At 37.1% G+C, this 18,431-nt stretch overlaps 1 protein-coding gene across 1 annotated transcript; it reads left to right on the forward strand.

Annotated features, from left to right (window-relative positions):
• The first annotated feature begins 7,574 nt into the window (after positions 1 to 7,574).
• LOC131302389 (zinc-finger homeodomain protein 1-like) lies at positions 7,575 to 8,873 on the forward strand. The gene has a single exon (XM_058328980.1). It carries the CDS (start codon positions 7,728 to 7,730, stop codon positions 8,469 to 8,471), a length of 744 nt encoding a protein of 247 aa, XP_058184963.1. The 5' UTR covers positions 7,575 to 7,727; the 3' UTR covers positions 8,472 to 8,873.
• Positions 8,874 to 18,431: the final 9,558 nt, after the last annotated feature.

An 18,431-nucleotide genomic window follows, 5' to 3' on the forward strand; every position in this document is an offset into this window, starting at 1 on the left:
AATAAATCAGGAAACTAAACCGACCAACTGAATCGGCCAATTTTGTTGGTAGATCCGGTCACTTCGATTTTGAAATTTTGAAATTTAAAGAAAATTAAGATTCGGTTCGATTTCAATTTATGTGTAAAAAGGACCTAAATGAACCCTTATGAATGTTTTCAGCCCTAAATTGAGATCGGTATGAAATGAGAAAATTAAGATTCGGCTCGATTTCCCTTCATCCAATGGTTAATCATCCATCAGAATTATCCAATCGTCATGGAACACTGCCCCATGGTGCTCCATAAGCCTTTCCCACCACACAAGTTCTAGACCCATGTAAAATTGTGGCGATAGAAGCTTTTAGAGCACCATATGTCAGGGGCAGAATCAGGATTTTACTTTAGCAGTGGCGAAATGCATACTAAAAAAGTTTTAAAAAAAAATTATTACAATATTAATAGTCATCGACCCTAGAAAAAATAAAATTACATAACAAAGACTATAGTAAATGATTTTTGTCATTTGCACATGAAGAACGAAAAAAGACCAACTTTAATTTAATCTAACTACTAAAGTGAGACAGCTTGAATTGTATCCGACGCACTTTCATGTCGTTAAAATCATTGATGATAGAATTAACATCAAAACTTCTAATTATGTTCCTTGTCAATGTATGTAATCAAGAAACTTGCCATAAATTTAGGTTAACTTGTTTAATTTTTTAGGTTAAATTATTTTAGGGTTAAAGTGTGGAGTTTTTTTTCCCCTTAAATACACCTTATCATTTATATTATTTCACTTTGACCCATTTAATTAGTTTTGTATACTTTGTTTCCTTTCTTGAAAAAAAAATTAGAGGATTTAGAACTAGTATATAACAAAAATAAGAAAAAAAATTTAGCGGTAGCGAGACTATATAAGTTGGGAATGATTTTTCTTTTATACATAAAAATAATTACAATTTTTCAAATTCTTGTCGTGACTGTTGCCGTCACTAGACCCTCCTGGTTCCATTCTTGCGCGTGTGATGCTTCAAGAACATGTATAAAGTACAGTAATAAATTTTCCCATGTGCCATGCACACGAGAAATTATTCGGTGCCCCAAAGGCAACGCCAGGTGTTGCCTCCCACCTGTTTTTTTTTATTTTATCCGCAGGTGCCTCCACCTTAAATATCTATTGACACGCGTTTTCTTCTCCCCTATCCCACTAGACACAACCTTTTCTCTAAACTTAAGTGTTTCAAATTTCAATACTTTTGAATGGGTGAGAAGATTTTATTTTTTTATCATTTAATTCTAAAAGGTCATAATTAAATTTTGACTATAAGACTCTCGTTGATTAACCCTAAGAAAGTCGTAGAATCAAATATCTCTTAGGACTAACCAACGAGAGCCTTAGAGTCAAAATTTAATTATGACCCTTTAGAATTAAATGATCAGATAAATAAAATCTTCTCACCCATTCAAACAGATTGAAATTTGGAATACTTAATTTTTCAACCTTCAATTTATATATTAAAAAATATAGTTAAAAAATTAAGTGCTTCAAATTTCAATCCATTTGAATGGGTGAGAAGATTTTATTTATCTGATCATTTAATTCTAAAGGGTCATAATTAAATTTTGACTATAGGGCTCTCGTTGATTAACCCTAAGACAGTCGTAGAATCAAATATCTCTTAGGACTAACCAACGAGAGCCCTAGAGTCAAAATTTAATTATGACCCTTTATAATTAAATGATCAGATAAATAAAATCTTCTCACCCATTCAAACGGATTGAAATTTGAAGCACTTAATTTTTTAACCATATTTTTTAATATATAAACTGAAGATTGAAAAATTAAGTGTTCCAAATTTCAATCCGTTTGAATGGGTGAGAAGATTTTATTTATCTGATCATTTAATTATAAAGGGTCATAATTAAATTTTGACTCTAGGGCTCTCGTTGGTTAGTCCTAAGAGATATTTGATTCTACGACTGTCTTAGGGTTAATCAACGAGAGCCCTATAGTCAAAATTTAATTATGACCCTTTAGAATTAAATGATCAGATAAATAAAATCTTCTCACCCATTCAAACGGATTGAAATTTGAAGCACTTAATTTTTTAACCATATTTTTTAATATATAAACTGAAGATTGAAAAATTAAGTGTTCCAAATTTCAATCCGTTTGAATGGGTGAGAAGATTTTATTTATCTGATCATTTAATTATAAAGGGTCATAATTAAATTTTGACTCTAGGGCTCTCGTTGGTTAGTCCTAAGAGATATTTGATTCTACGATTTTCTTAGGGTTAATCAACGAGAGCCTTATAGTCAAAATTTAATTATGACCTTTTAGAATTAAATGATAAAAAAATAAAATCTTCTCACCCATTCAAAAGTATTGAAATTTGAAACACTTAATTTTAGAGAAAATGTTGTGTCTAGTGAGACAGGGGAGAAGAAAACGCGTGTCAATAGATATTTAAGGTGGAGGCACCTGCGGATAAAAAAAAAAAAAACAGGTGGGAGGCAACACCTGGCGTTGCCTTTGGGGCACCGAATAATTTCTCCATGCACACGTACGATATCGATTCTTACTAATTTCCCAACGCGCCACCGTCACGCGCCTAGTGTTATCAACGTAGGACCCACGAGATGTCTGCTCAAAAACAGGTACGGAAATGCCTGCGAGAGTGAGAGAAGAAAAATGAATTAAATTCTTTTCACTCGCGGCGAAAAGTTTCACTTTTTCATTACTATCTTTTTTGGTTCTTCCATCTGTTTATTATTGATCTGAATCATTTATCTTGTAGATCTCATATAATAATATATTTATGCAAAAAATATATTTGATCGGATATCGATAGGAGTATCAAAAAATTGAATTTTACTTTGTAAAATAGATAGTTTATCTTTATTATTATTGACAAAAAATCAGATTGTCATTTTATAAACGAAAATTCAAATTTTGATATATCTATCGACTTCAAATTAAGCTGATTTTTTCTATGGTAATACTATATTGCGGGTCTTAAAAATATGAAGGACTCAAATCACAATAATAGACACTTAGTGGGACCCATAATAGGCGATGGTGAAAAAATAGGATTTTACAACCGCGGTGGATATAATTTATTTTGGAGAAAAATTACTCCGGCTCAATCCCTGGCTTTAAGGTCAGTTAAGTAAGCCACTAAGGCCATTCACAGTGATATAATCAAAAGCCAATTGTTTTTAAAGTTAACAATGTTAGTGCAAAAGATGGCTCACAATGGCATAATCAAACTTAGCAACATCCTTAAAAATAATCAAATTTTAGGTTTTGGATAACCAAAACTAGCAACATTTTTCAATAATCAAAAGCATTTTTAAGCTTTGGATAACCAATTTTAGGCTGTGGACCCCTTATTTTGGTTATGGACTAGAAGCGACCATTGTGAACCTCAACATTGGTAAGCTTAACAACCTCTTAAATGAATAATCAAAAGCTGATGTGTCAACTTTTGGTTATCCATTTTTGGTTATACCATTGTGGATGGCCTAAAATATTTCCTTTTTTTTAGAACTTTTGAGTTTAGTTTTTACAGATTGTTAGTATTTTTTTTTTGGGACGAGGATAATAAAAATTAAAAAGTAAATAAATGATTATCAAAGTTTTAAAATTTTAAGGTAAAATAAGATTAACTTACATACAGTATATTTTTGTTTTGAGCAAGTGTTTTACTGTGTTTGCTTTTAGTTTGATGTACACATACATACATACAAGTTATAAATTACAACTTTTTTTTTTGTTTTTATTCATTTTTTTTTTACGTTTGCGCCAATTTTTTTTTATGTATTATTGGTTTGTCTCACCAAGAGGCATCGGAAAAATAAAAAAATTATTACTTTTACACAAGTATTTTGAAAATGCGGAAAAGATATCCGTACCGACGGATTTCCCACCGAAACCAATCCGAACCGTCTAATAATTCTTAAAAAAAAAAAACCGAGGAGCCCTACGCGAGAAACAACGGCATCCGATATATGTAAGGTGTTGGATCAAGCACTCTTTTTTTCATGTATATATGTATATATACATGAAAAAAAGAGTGTTTGATCCAACACCCTACACACATCGGATGCCGTTGTTTCTTTACATATATACACGAAAAAAAGAGTGTTTGATCCAACACCCTACACATATCGGATGCCGTTGTTTCTCGCGTAGGGCCCCTCGATTTTTTTTTATAGAATTATTGGACGGTTCAGATCGGCCGTCCAGTGGCCGGAGACGGCCCGGTGAGGCCGTCGGTACGATTTCGGTGGGAAATCCGTCGGTACGGATAGCAGCACTCTTTGAAAATGTCCAAGAAAAAAGCCCAAAGTTTTTTGGGTTTTTTTTTCCTTCAATATTTCCTAAAAAATTTGATTATAAAAACGCTTTCTTATTTTGGAAATATCAAACAGCTGTTTTACTTGTCTAAAGTGATCTTATTTGATTTTTGATTTTTCAACATCCACCTATATTTTTATACTTTTCCGATTCATTCTATCAAGACAAATGATTAATTCCAAAAAAAATATGATGAGAAGCTAAACAAAAAGTTACGAAAAATTACAAATATTGAAATAATTTTCAAACGTATAAATTCATAATTAGAACGCATGTTTAGGAAATAAGAATGAGGGAAGTCTGGGAAGAGAAATAGAAATAATAGTAGTACGAGAATTGGGGAGACTTGCTCTGCACAGTGTGCTACTCCATGGTGTTGAATCGTGCATCCAACGGCTCGGACCTTATCTCAATTATAAATGAGGGCCGTTTATTGTCGAGATGATATTCAACAGCTTGGATCGTGCACAACATCGTGTTGTGCACTTGGTGCATAGCACACACCCCGGGTTCGTAGTAGGGGGCACTTGGAGCCTTTTTTTTTCTCAAGAGTGCTACACACTACACACAACTAATCTCTATCCGTCCATTGCTTTAATAAATAACCAGGATTCGCTCAAATTCTTTCCCGAGAAAGTTAAACGACTTCGATTATTTACATGGGACTTCAAAATGGGTTATAACCAATTCAGTGTACATTTGGTGTACCCATAGTTTTATTGATTCTCAAAACCCCGTGATAGAGAGACAATTTAGAAATTAGTTCTGGAAGAGTTTTTGGATTCTCCTTATGCATTCTTTTTTTCTCCTATGAATAAAAAGATCAAATTACCCCTGACCTTTTATTCATGTAGTATATTATACTCCGTAATATCAAGGACAACATTGTTAAAAAAATAATTCACCGTCTATTTTGATAACTATCCTCCCAAATACCATTCAATTATCAAGATATATTATGCACATATTTCTTAAACATTGTATAAATTCATGATCTATTGTGATTAGGGGTGCGCAAAAAATCCGTGACCCGACGAACCCGACCCGACCCGAAGGGTTTCGAGTGGGGCCGAACATGTGGTTCGGTCAGGTACGGATTCATTTTTTTTGTAAAAAATTAGTTTTCGGTTCGGGCCTCGGGGTGCTGTTATTATTACCCAACCCAACCGAAAAAATTTGGCGCGCGGACGGTTATTTCCACTTGTTCGGTTTGGATTCGGGGCCAAAAAAAACTGATACTTGACATGTCGGGTCGGGTTCGGGGCCGAACCCGACCCGTCTACACCCCTAATTGTGACCATAATTAAAAAAAAAGTACCATTAACAGTCCCAAAATGCAACAAAGAGGAAGAAAAAAAAATGCTACAATATCTACAAAATTTAGCTCAGTCAGACATCTCGGTAAGGCTTGATTGCTTATTCAATTAGTTTGCTGAAAGGAAATTGAGGGAAAATTTGGCTGAGCCTTTTTTTTTACAGGCATATTTAAAAAAATATTTGTGTGAGTCTTCGAAATGATTTTCAAAAATCCGGTGTACACCAAATGGTGTATCCATAGTTGCACTTTTTGAGAATACAGTGGGCACGGGCCACATGGTGCCGAGCAAGCATCTCGGCCGTCCAAATATATTTTGAACGGTCCAGATCTATTTGAGCTTGAGGAAGTGTTTTGATAATTTTACACTAAAAATTATCCAAAAAGATCTAAACCGTCCAAAATAAATTTGAACAGCTGAGATGGTGCACGGCATCACGTGCCCGTGCCCACGGGCACTGAAAAACTTCTCCAAGCTCCAAAGTCCAAACATCCACAATCCCAAAATAGCAAACGTAGAATTCAAAAAAAGAAAAAGCTCAGTATGGTGATGTTAGACTTGGGTTTGCGCTTCACCGTATGCTTTTGTATTCTTCTCCTTCTGCTCTCTGCAACAATAAAACAGTACTCTCTCTCTCTCTCTGTCTCTCTGTCACTCTCTCTCCTCCTCGCCTTTCTCTCTCTCTCACACACACACACACCCACGCCACTATCTCACCCTCAGGACGAATCTGACCTCAGTCTCTCTTACTTTGTACAGTAACCAAACCCAGCTTTTCACCGCGCAGGGTTGAATCCGTAACGTAGTTTGCTTTACCGGGTGTCGCCGGTCATTAACTAATCGACAAAACATAATTACTACCTCTTTCGTCCTATTTTCATTGTTTATTATTTTAATTGACTTTTTTTTAATGACTTTTACTTATATTTTTGGTATGAATCTTAAAAAATATCCGTATAGATTTTGTTTGAAAGATCTTGATTAATTTTATAATATAAAAAATGATACGTAATACAAAAATTGACAATGAATATGAGACGAAGGGAGTACTACTACTTCGGATTTAAAGAGAGAAAACACAACTCTTTGAAATCAGGAAAAAGTAAACAAATCGCTTTTGTAGAGAAAAGAGAGAGAAAGGTATCGACCTGCGTTCAATTTGAATCGTTCATCTCGATACTTAATGAACAATATTAGAAACACAATTCTATTTGGAGGCGTTTGATAATTCTGACACTACCTAGCTACAAGATTTATGGACGGGAAGATGCGGAACTATCTCGTTACGGAAGACTTACTGACATCAGACAATTTCAAACATAATTGGGTCCGGAGTTTTGTCCAAAAATTTTGCTCATAGATTTGTTCATAACTAATATGGGGTAGCTTAAATTTGTTAAAGTATCTTATCGATAAGAATAATACCGTGTACGTAGTTACAATACTATTGAAAGTACTGTGTTTATTTTGGGTCTCTAAAATCAATTTCTCTTTCTGCACATGATTCTTAATAAATCTACTATTCAATTATTTCGGTTGAGATGTGTTCCAATAATTAAAATAAATTAGTATTTATTTTTTTAAAGTACTAATTTTTTGAATTAAAAATGATGCACTCCATTATAAGAGAAATGACATATCTCGTAAAACGAAAAATAAGTACTACTTAACAAATAAGAACGTTAACGGACGAGACTTTATTTTGCCATTTATTTCTCTTCGATCATTATCCTAAAAATCTCTTTTAAAACTCAAACAAAACAAAGTCTTGCCATCATTTGGATTGCAAATAGGCAGTCCAAACGTGGAATGCAGACAAGCACACTTTCAAAGATATTAAAGGCCACGCTCTTATCTCACTACTCTTATCTTCTCCCAAAATTTATATTACTCGTTAAAAAACCCATAATTAGGGGGAAAAAACCGGCTAAACCCCCAACCGGTGGCCATCTTTGTGTTTTCATTATCGACAAAGATATATATAAGGGGACAAAGATTTGGAGAAAATTAGGGTTTCTAAATTAGCCAAAGAGAAGAGAATTATCAGAAAGAAAGGAAAAAAAAATGGAGTTCGAAGATCAAGACGACCAAACGGAAGAAATCGAGCTGCTGCCGGAAATGCCAAACCCGACGGTGGCAATCGACGCGCCGCCGCAGCAGCAGAGGAAGCCCCGCTACCGTGAGTGCCTCAAGAACCACGCCGTCGGCCTCGGTGGCCACGCCGTGGACGGCTGCGGCGAGTTCCTCCCCGCCGGCCCCGACGGCTCCCTCGACGCCCTCAAGTGCGCCGCCTGCAGCTGCCACCGCAACTTCCACCGCAAGGAAACCGACTCCTCCTCCTCTCCCTCCTCCGCCGCCAACGACGCAGCAGCCGCCGCGGCCTTCAACTTCTCTCCCCACCCCCACTTCCTCCTCCCCCACCACCACCCCCAGCAGTTCCCTCCGTACTACCGCACCCCCTCGGGGTACCTCCACGTGGCCCCGCCCCGCCCGCTGGCGCTGCCGTCGAACTCCGGCGGCCCCGGAGGGTCTTATAGCCGTGAGGACGAGGAGGATATGTCGGGTCTGAATAATAATAATACGAGTAGCGGTGGAGGAGGGTCGGGGGCCGGGGGGAAGAGGTATCGGACCAAGTTCACGGCGGAGCAGAAGGAGAGGATGCTGGAGCTGGCGGAGAAGCTGGGGTGGAGGATTCAGAAGCACGACGATGAGGTGATTCAGGCGTTCTGCAACGAGACCGGGGTGAAGCGGCACGTGCTCAAGGTGTGGATGCACAACAACAAGCACACCTTGGGTAAGAAACCCTAGGGGAAAAAAAAGGTAACCATTTAGTCGATCATTGTTCCGGTGTCTTTAATTGCGGTATCGGAGTTCGTATCCATAAGACTGGTATCGGTGATACAGTCATATGTCGGCAACCGAGTTGATATGGTATCAAAAAGTGTAGTTACTTACGTGACGGTCGATACGATATGCAATTGCCGGAGCAGTGTTTAGCTTTCGTTTTAGATATTGGGGGTAAGATTCTAGACTAGAGTCTTCGCTCCGGATTCTAGTATTAGTTTTAGGTCTCTCTTTTTTTCATTTTTCTTTTTTGAAATGTTTTTTTTTTTTTCCGGTCTCTTGTTTTTTTTTTTAATTTATGTTGTGTTGGGAGTAGGGATGTTGTTGTGTCTATATAAAATACATATTATTTGGTGATTTTCCAAAGTTTATGTTTCTCTTGGCCATTGTTTCGTGTTTTTGCTGTGTGTCTCTGGCTGAGAATGGATTTTTAAGATGAAAACTAGTCATTGTTGTTGAGAGAATCCGCCATGTTTTTTTTTGCCACCGACTTATCACTTCTTGTATTTGCTTTTGCCTTTTTGTCTGTTAATCAATCTCTCTCTCTCTCTCTCCCCTCTCTCTCTCTCTAGAGAGCAAGCACATTTGTCCATTGAAGTGTCAAGTTTCGTGGACTCCAAACCAAAAAGTAGGCTTCAAGAAGTAATGATGATGAAGCGCATACGGGGAGAGAGAGAGAGAGAGAGAGAGAGAGAGAGAGAGAGGGAGGTTGTGGGTGTTCTCAATTAAACTTCACATTCTCACAGAAGCTGCGTGCTTGTAGTTATTTCTTGTGTTTTGCCTCCTTGTGAATCTGTTCTCTTTCTCCTTCTCCTTCTTCTTTTTCTTTATTATTATCATGATCTTCCTTGTGAATCTGTTTAAAAGATTTTAGTTCCCACTTTAATTAAATTAAATGCCACCACACAATTAAGGCGGCAGGTTGATCGATCCTATTACTAGTAAAAAAAAAAAACATTTTTGTTTTCATTTATAGGGAAATACATAAAGGTAATCTCTTAAAAGTTAAAAACCCATTTGTTTTGGTTGTACACAAGCAGAAAAAAATCTGCACAATAATTTTACAGAATGACAAGTTTTGAAGTCATGGTTTTTCTAGTTTAAGACAAAAAAATGTCCACTGACCTGGCGTATAATTTTGAAAAATGCGACCACTTTTTTTATTTTATTTACCAAACAAGAAAATTTGATTTTCTTGTGGGCAATGTAATCATTCCATGCGTGATTTTGATTCCTAGAGTTATGAAAGCTATACGACAAGTATTTAAATAGTGGTGTCGGAGCACGTAACAGTATTACGGCCGTCTAAGTTCATGAATGAGAAATGAACTACTATTATGTAGTGGCAATGGGTATCGGTTAACACACACATAATATATATATATATTTAACGTATCTAGATGTTTCTTCGGTCGTTTTTCAGAATCTCGAGATTAATCTAGTTGTGCATAAATTCACCTAAAATATTTGGTTGTTAAAAATTGGGTTTAATTTTTCAGTGTCATCCAAAAAAAAAAAAATTGATATTTATCAAGATGAAACTATATCGAATGAAAGAAAAAACCACAGTGGCTGCATAAGTTATGCAGTAGCCACCTTGATAGTATAAATTTAGGAGTGCTATAGTGTTGTCTGAATTGACGTTTTCTGGTGAAGAAAAGGTAGAGGAGGAGCCCCAGGTATTTTTGATCATTGATGGCGCAGTACCTTGGAAATGCAAGAGCTAACTGCATCCTTAAAATTCAAAATAACTACTACAGTAGTATTTTCCCTTCTTCAACGTTTTCTTAATCTTTGTTTGTTTCTATAGTTTATGTTTCTTGGGAAAGCGAAAATATCAGAACGGGGAATAGATTCTAGCCGTTCGTTCAACAATCTAATGATCTAAATCTCAGAGTTTGAAACACCGGTATGCTTCTCATGGAAACTGAAATCCAAACATGGGTTAAGTCCACGTTCGAGAAAGTCAGATAGATCCAAAGCTTTAATTTTGTCTCAAAAATTCAATTTCTATTCTCCCCTTTCTGTGAACGGGGGATGGTATTGTGATACCATCTGAGCCGTCCGTTCGGCAATCTAACAGTCCAAATCTCATTTCGGCAATGAACGATTGAGATGCTACACGGTGGAGATGAGATTTGGACAACTGAATTGCCGAACAGACGACTCGGATGGTGTACAGCACAGTGTTGTGCACCACCACGCAGCACCATCCCCGGTTCGGGAACATGTGGGCACTCCAGCAACATGTCCAACTAAATCCATTTTCCAATCTGCATGATTGATACATAGAAACATTACATGTATACATGGGTTGTAGAAGATGGGTTCACAGGAGACAGGTTTCTCTTTGCAACAACACTTCCGTGTTCCATGTTTTCAACTGCATCTCTCACCTTTTTTTTTTTTTCAGTAATGGAAATGTGTATTGGACAGAATCCAATGGAGAACCCCAGATGTCTTCTTCTTGCTGTTTTTGTATGCAACACTTATAATATAATAATTGCTTGATATGCAGACATCTTGAACCTCTATTTTGATGATGGGCTCGGATTATCTCCGGTCCCTCGAACTGGACAGGAAAATCTAAATCTGGGCTAGGGCTGCAAATGCAGCTCGGTCCGGCTCGTTAACGCTCGGGTTGACTAAACGAGCCTAGCTCGAACTCAAGTTTTTGGCTTGTTTAGTCAACGGAGTTCGGCTCGTTATGAGAGGCTTAACTCAATTAAAGAGGCTCGGATCGGCTCGAGCTCGAGCTCAAGTTTACTAAACGAGCTGAGTTTGAACTCGACAAAGCTCGGCTCGGCTCGTTTGCAGTCTGGACCATACATCATTATAATCAATCGTTTGGATTTGTCGGTAAATTTTTTTGTGCAAATCCGAACCATTTATTAATGGACGATCACAATTTGGATTGTCTCGTCCAGTCAAAATTAAAATTAAGAACTGGGAGAGGATCCATCTCCTTTGATTATAATTCCATCAGCCAAATATTTAGTATGACTTGGGTTAAAGATTATGAGATGGATTATGGAGGGTGTCTGCATCCCACATTGGATGCATATCATGTGTACTGTTAATTTAATTTATTGGAAGTATCTAACCTATAAGGCTATACTCATTGGCAATTGGTGGCGTAATCTCTATATTATATAAATCAAGCTTGGATGCATATATAACCTAAAGTAGTCTAACATACGATCAATGCACAAATAAAATGATGCATGATACTTATATTTGGAGCCGGCAGGCCCTTTTTGGTCATTAGGGTCTAGTAAAACAAGACTTTGAGGCCATGTTGAGCCAAATATGACAATACCTGCAGATTGATGTGTCTAACACGATGTTATGAGGCGGTGCATGACAGTTTTATCTTGGAGGTGTAACGCCGCATAGAGTTTTGAGACCCGGGTGGCCTAGGAATCAGGAGGCCGAAATAGTGAGGCCAATTGGTGAGTTAGGTGGGCAGATAATATTTCACGGGAGTGGCTTCTCAAGCCATGCGAGACTATATTTCCCTAACAGTGGCTCTCTGGGTTGTAGGCCTTGCAGAATTAAATGCAGCAGTAAAAGAAATATACTACTGTGAAGTACTCTCTTTTTTTTTTTTTTTTATACAAATTGGTTTGTTGATCCAGCCACAGCCTATAAGAAGTAATTAGGGTGACTCTTGTTCTTAATTTGTTTCGTTTATGAGCTTTATACAAGCAGCTGCAACAAGGGAAGAGGTTGGGAAACAGGTATGAAGATAATCAATGAAATTAATGAAGAAGTTAATCATTTTCTCAATTACTTTCTTCTCTTTAATCAATCCTCAGATTAATCCATGATCTCTAAGCACAGCGTTACTGATCAATCTTGGTTTGTGTTTCAGTTTTTTTTTTTTCTTTTTGTCTAATCCGGATTAGCTTAATTAGTTCATTTTTCTCAAGAAAATGCATGCAGTTTTTACTGGTTTAAAATATGTCAAAAGTCTAATGGTTAAATATCGGCCGCTACGTAGCAGTGTTTTGGGTCCTCTAGTACTGTTATACCGGTGCCACAAAAAATTTCCATTCGTATGCGAATTATTCCCGCTATGTATCGCTTTTTATGCAATTTGTTGCCCGCTCGATCACGACCACCACAGGACTGCTACAGCCACCTTCAAATGCTCCAGCACCGAAAATCAATTTTTAAAAATTCACGATCCCAACACTTGAATTTCATTACGTATCATTAAATACTCCCGCTACTGCTATTTACTACATTAAAATTTACCTTTGGTCTAACAGGTTTCCAAGATGTACACAGTGTCATTGATAATTTGCTTCTTTTGGGGTCCAATCCTACCTGCAAGATCTAGCCTTGAAGATAATATTAGCATTTTCTTTGTCGAGATTCATGAGAGTATCAGTTAAAGCTGCATACTGAAAATTGGGTGGTCCACACAGGTATGTTGGGTGACAGGAAAGCATCACTTGATGTGGCCAAGATTAATAATTTCATTCTTCACAGATTTACCAACATTTATGAATTTGTTTGTATCTGCTTTGGTATCTTTTTCCTTCTTTTCTTTTTTTCCTTTTGCAAAATGAAAGTTACTGTATGAAAAGTTTCGAGAACACCCATATATATGATTTACATCTTTGAATGAAACAATTTTTTGGTGATTCCGAAATCATTTCATTAAGTTCTCTCCTCAGAATTAGGGCTGCAAATGAACCGAGCAGCTCACGAACTCGACTCGACTCGTTTAGTAAATGAATCGAGCAAACAATTGCAAATGACTTAAGGCACCCTTCATTTAAGGGAGCGGACAGTTTCATTTGTGCTCCCCAGAATTAGGGCTCGCCTCAGCTCGTTAAGGGAGGCTCGTTTAATAAATGACTAAGGTCCCGTTTCGCTAAAATTCTTATTTTTTACGTACTAAATTCTTATTTTTTACGTACTTATTTCTCGTTTTACGAGACAAGTTATTTTCTCACAATGTATCTCCTTTAATTCGGAAAATAAGTATTTGTTGCAATATAAGTTTATTTCCCTTAGTGGAACGGAGCCTAAGCTCGGCTCATTAAGGGCTCGGCTCGTTAATGCTTGAGCTCAAATTTTTGGCTCATTTAATAAACGAGTCGAGCTCGACTAGTTTGCAGCCCTATCCAAAAATTTAATATATATATATATATATATATATATATATATATATATATAGAGAGAGAGAGAGAGAGAGAGAGAGAGTCCGTCTCCCGTAAGGACCACCTCATTTTAATAAAACGCGGACCTCCCTTTCCCGATTGAATTTCGATGATCCGAGCCGCTCAATGTGTTCAGAACGTGATTTTAAGGGTAACCTATGAGAAATCAGCAAAAAAAATGACCGGGAAGGGCTTCATCCGAGCAGTTTTGTTTGTTTTTATCGAACGGTTTAAACAAAAACTGCTCGGATGAAGTCCTTCCCGGTCATTTTTTTTGCCAATTTCTCATGGGTACTCTTAAAATCACGTTCTGAACACATTGAGCGGCTCAGATCATCAAAATTCAATCGAAAAATGGGAGAAATGAGGAGGTCTGCATTTTAAAAAAATACCTTTCAAAATCTTTCAGGAGTCTGCACCAAATCATCTCCTAGCAAAGAAAGTGCTGACTTTCGTTTTCGCAACTTTCAGCTACACGGAATTAACAGGCTTTTAGTTTTGATTTTAGCCTTAGGTACGAAGGAGCAGTTGAAGCTAACAAAGTGGGACATTTCAAAAATTATTATCCTAAAAGTTTTCCAAAAATTGTTTTCAAAAGAAACATTGAATGCGAATTTCAAAAATCACTTACTAAAAATGTTTTTCGTCCTCCCTACACGAATGGGAACAAATACAAAGATCTTACGAACCCAGAAGTTAGTTTCTCGGAACAAATTAAAAAAGGGAAAATTAGCCATTAAGTCGGTAAAATTGTTTTCAGTGAAGGTTAACTTTTTGAATTTTTTAATCATAATGCTTTAACATGTTTAGGCACTTTTATAGGGTTTTAAGGTGCACTTTCTTATTATAGGGTTTTAGTGGTTTATACACTTTCATAGGGTACCCGAGAGTTTTAAGCACTTTCATATATAGGATACCCTAGGGTTTTAGGGCACTTTCATAGGGTAATATAAGGTTTTAGGCACTTTCATAGGCACATTTGTCCTTGTATTTGATTGCAAAAGGTGCTTATACTTGAGTTCAAAAAATGTAATCCAAGTGCACGAGCCAATTACATATTACTATGAGTGTCAAGCGGACGGCGACGACATTTAGGCCGCCTGCCGAGAGTGAAAATTCCGTAGGGTCTAGATCTTATAGCTCTGATACAATATTAATGTAATATTAGGAAATATTATGTTACCATATTTTCTAAGCTTTATTATTTTGTTTCTAGTTTAGGCAGATTATTAGTTATGTTTCCTAGTTAGTCTAGGTTTCCTTATTATGCGTATTTTCTTGTTATGCGTCTTGTAGCCTATATAAAGGCGTGGTAGGTTATGGTTTGAAGACAAATAATAATACATCATTTCTCTTTTCTTCACATGGTATCAGAGCTATAAGGTCTAGGTCTTGTGGAATTTTTGCTCTCGGCAGGCGGCCTAAACTTCATTGCTGTCCGCCGGGCATTCGTAGTAATATGTAACTTGCTCGTGCACTCGGATTTTACCTCAAATCTCTACTGTCAAGGCTTCTCTTGCTCATAGTGGTTTTTTGGCCCTTCTGGCCGTTTCTCTTTCTTGGTTACTCCTCATTTTTCTTAGCCTGGCTTGACATGGCTGCTTCTGGTTTCTCGTGACTTTTTCAAACTCAAGTTGGCAGATCTACTTGAGTTTGAGGGGAGATGTTAACATGAGAAATATTATGTTACCATATTTTGTAGGTTTTATTATTCATATTTCCAAGTTGGATTGATTTCTTTATAATGCATGTTTCCTATTTGATTTATATTTTTTAGTGACCAAGAACATTATAATCTATATAAAGGCATGCTAGGGTTATGTTTCATACACAATCAATAATACATCTTTCGCCTTTCTAATATGGTATCAGAGCTAAGTCTTGGGTGGTCTTACCTCTCGTGAAAAAGTTTCTGTCATCTTTGTCGCCCGAGTCAATCGCTCAGCTCCTGGTCTGTCATCTCCACGTACATCTGGGTTGCACATAAAGGGGAGTGTTAGACTTGTCCCACATCGCTCATTCAAGCCACCCAAGCTTGGTTAATATATTCTAGAAGTTACTCCATCTATTACCAATTAGTTTTAGGTTGAAACCCTCCAAAAAATCTAACAGTAAATATGACAGATTTTTGGCTAAGTCTCCCAGTAACCTAAAACTTCAGTAAAGGGGATGCCTTATTACCAATGAAATAACGAACTTATTAATTACTATTTGACGTAAAATTATAAGAAATAGTACAATAAAATTATATGGATTTGTTTTCTTGAAATATTAAGGGGGTGATTGCTATGCATGTAAGAACAAGTTCTTTCGTACAATATTGATGTCAAAATGATCGTAGCAAAGTTGTTTTTTTTTTTGGAGTTGCTCCAGTGTTAATTAAAAAATCAAAACCCACAAATGTTAATGAACCTCGAATCTAAATTAACTCATCTAGATCTCATTTCTTCGATACATGACAAAGTCAAAGTTACTAACAAAATTTGACACCAGATGCTAATATTTTTTTTGTCCGTTTTCGACGACAAATTTAGTTCACTGTTGAACATAAATTTCGGCAAACAAATTAATTTTTTTTTTTTTTTTGGCCACGGCGATATACATCAGTGGAGGTTAGTAGGGGTGTTAGAGTTAGCACGGGAAGATCAGAAGCTATCCATAGCCCTGGTCCCTTAAAGGGCCTGCCCTCTGTGGGGCTCGAACCCAAAACCTTCCACAAAGAGGAGGCAATGACTGACCAACTGCACTAAGCAGACGTCAAATTATAACTTTGGCAGGTAAACTCTGGGATCCTATTCTCTCGCTGTGATGATCTTCGTGTTCTTGCCGTTTAATCTTACGCAATCCTTTCAATCTGGAAATTATGATGATCCATACGTGGAGGAGTGCATGGAAACTAAATTATAACCAAGTTTTTTGGTTTGGCTAAAAGAGAAAGTGGAATCCACTTTGTATTTCTTAAGAAAAATCTCACGAGGGCTCCTGCAGTGCGGGGCGCATTACCAGGTGTAGTGCAGCATCTCGGTCGTCCATCTCAGCAATTAATGGTCAAGATCTCAGCTCAACAATGAGCGGCGGCTCAGATTTGCAGGGACCAAGATGAGATCTAGACCATTGATTATCGAACGGACGGCTCTGATGTCTCCCTTTTTTTGGAATTGTGAACCATCATTCGTCATCTGATATGTTTGGTGTTTTCTGGGCTCAGGACTTGTTCCTTTTGGTTTGTTTCTTTTGCTTCGGTTGTGGTTGTAGGTGTTTTTTCATCCTCTTGTTTTCGGGTTAGGTTTTAGGTGTCGGGTCTTTCGCTTGCTTTAATTTTGGCAGCTTCAATGGCTCTTGCGGTGTTGGAGAGTGATGTGTTTTTAGGTGTCTCTTTACTTTCAGGTGTGTTGCTTCGGTTGTTTTCTCGCCATCTTTTGGTGTTGGTTCTCGAGTGGCGTTTTCGCCGGTGTGCCCGAAATCCGTTTAATTTTTGTATCCTCTTCAAAGATTAATAAAAAAATTTGCTTTTTCAAAAAAAACAACCAAACAGATTAGGAGTCCTACAAATTGATTAATTTGGCTTTAGAAAATTGTGATCTCATCTATCTCGGCCCATAACCATAATTAGCAAACAACGGATGGATTATTTAGTCAATTTCCTTTGTCGGTCGTTAAATAGGGTTTGCTTACGACATGATTATTTGTCGCTTTTTCAACAAACTATTTTAGGCAGCGGGTTTTTAGCGGATATATACATACACTAAAAACCCAAAAATCGATCTCGCCAACCGTAAGCTCCGTAATAAGTGCTGAACTCCCTGCATCGGTTCTGCTTTGCAGTATGTGCCCATGTCTCGATGCAATTTGTCCATCTTGTTGGGTCGGGTTGCACATTAGTTTTCTAATAGGCTTAATTGCAAGAACATCCTCTTAACTATCACTTTTTATCAACTTCACCCCCATGAGTTTAAAACTCCCCAACTACACCCCCTTAACTACCAAATTCTAGCAACTTCACTCCCTCCGTCCAATTCTGTTAGGAATTTGGATGAAAAAATGAAATGTTGGATGGAAAATTAAATCAACATTGAAAATGCCCTTTTACACCCTTTATAAACCTCTCTCTCTCTCTCTCTCTCTCTCTCTCTCTCTCTCTGACAGAGATGAAGGGGTGGTGGGATAGATCGATGTTTTTTTCTTCCACAAGTATAAACCGTGTTTTAAGATTAAGGGTACGTTGGTCTTTTTCTTTCAGTCCGTCCATTTTTTTAACGGAAAATGGGGGAGGGGGTGTAGTTGCTTGAATTTGGTAGTTAAGGGGTATAGTTGGGGAGTTTTAAACTTAAGGGGGTAAAATTGCTAAAAAGTGATAGTTAAAAGGGTGTTTTTGCAATTAATCCTTTCTAGTATTTGTATTTTTCGTGGATTCGTTTGTTGCGAATGCATTAGTAGGAGTATATATTGGGCGTAAGTGTAAGAATGATAGAGGGAGATACGGGCCGGTGTTCTATTACAAAGTTGAAAATTAGGGCAAAAGGCAAAAACAAATTTCACTAAAAACGAAAAAATACCAAATAGCCGGTATTTTTTGTTTACAATGTCTTCTTGTACAGTATTTTTTTTGTTTCCAACTTTAGTACACATTTTCCTCTCGTTGAGAGAGGAATCTTTAAGGGTTTAAATTTTGAATGAAAACTTGAAGGTTTAGATCAACAACTTGTACATATCTAATCGAGCTAATTTTTTTTTTGAAATTGCCACTCAA

Source organism: Rhododendron vialii, chromosome 10a, assembly GCF_030253575.1.
Source record: "Rhododendron vialii isolate Sample 1 chromosome 10a, ASM3025357v1".
Classification (NCBI taxonomy): Eukaryota; Viridiplantae; Streptophyta; class Magnoliopsida; order Ericales; family Ericaceae; genus Rhododendron; species Rhododendron vialii.

What these genes read in the sequence shown, in the direction of transcription:
- LOC131302389 (XM_058328980.1), top strand. Translation starts at nt 7,728, where the DNA reads ATGGAGTTCGAAGATCAAGACGACCAAACGGAAGAAATCGAGCTGCTG.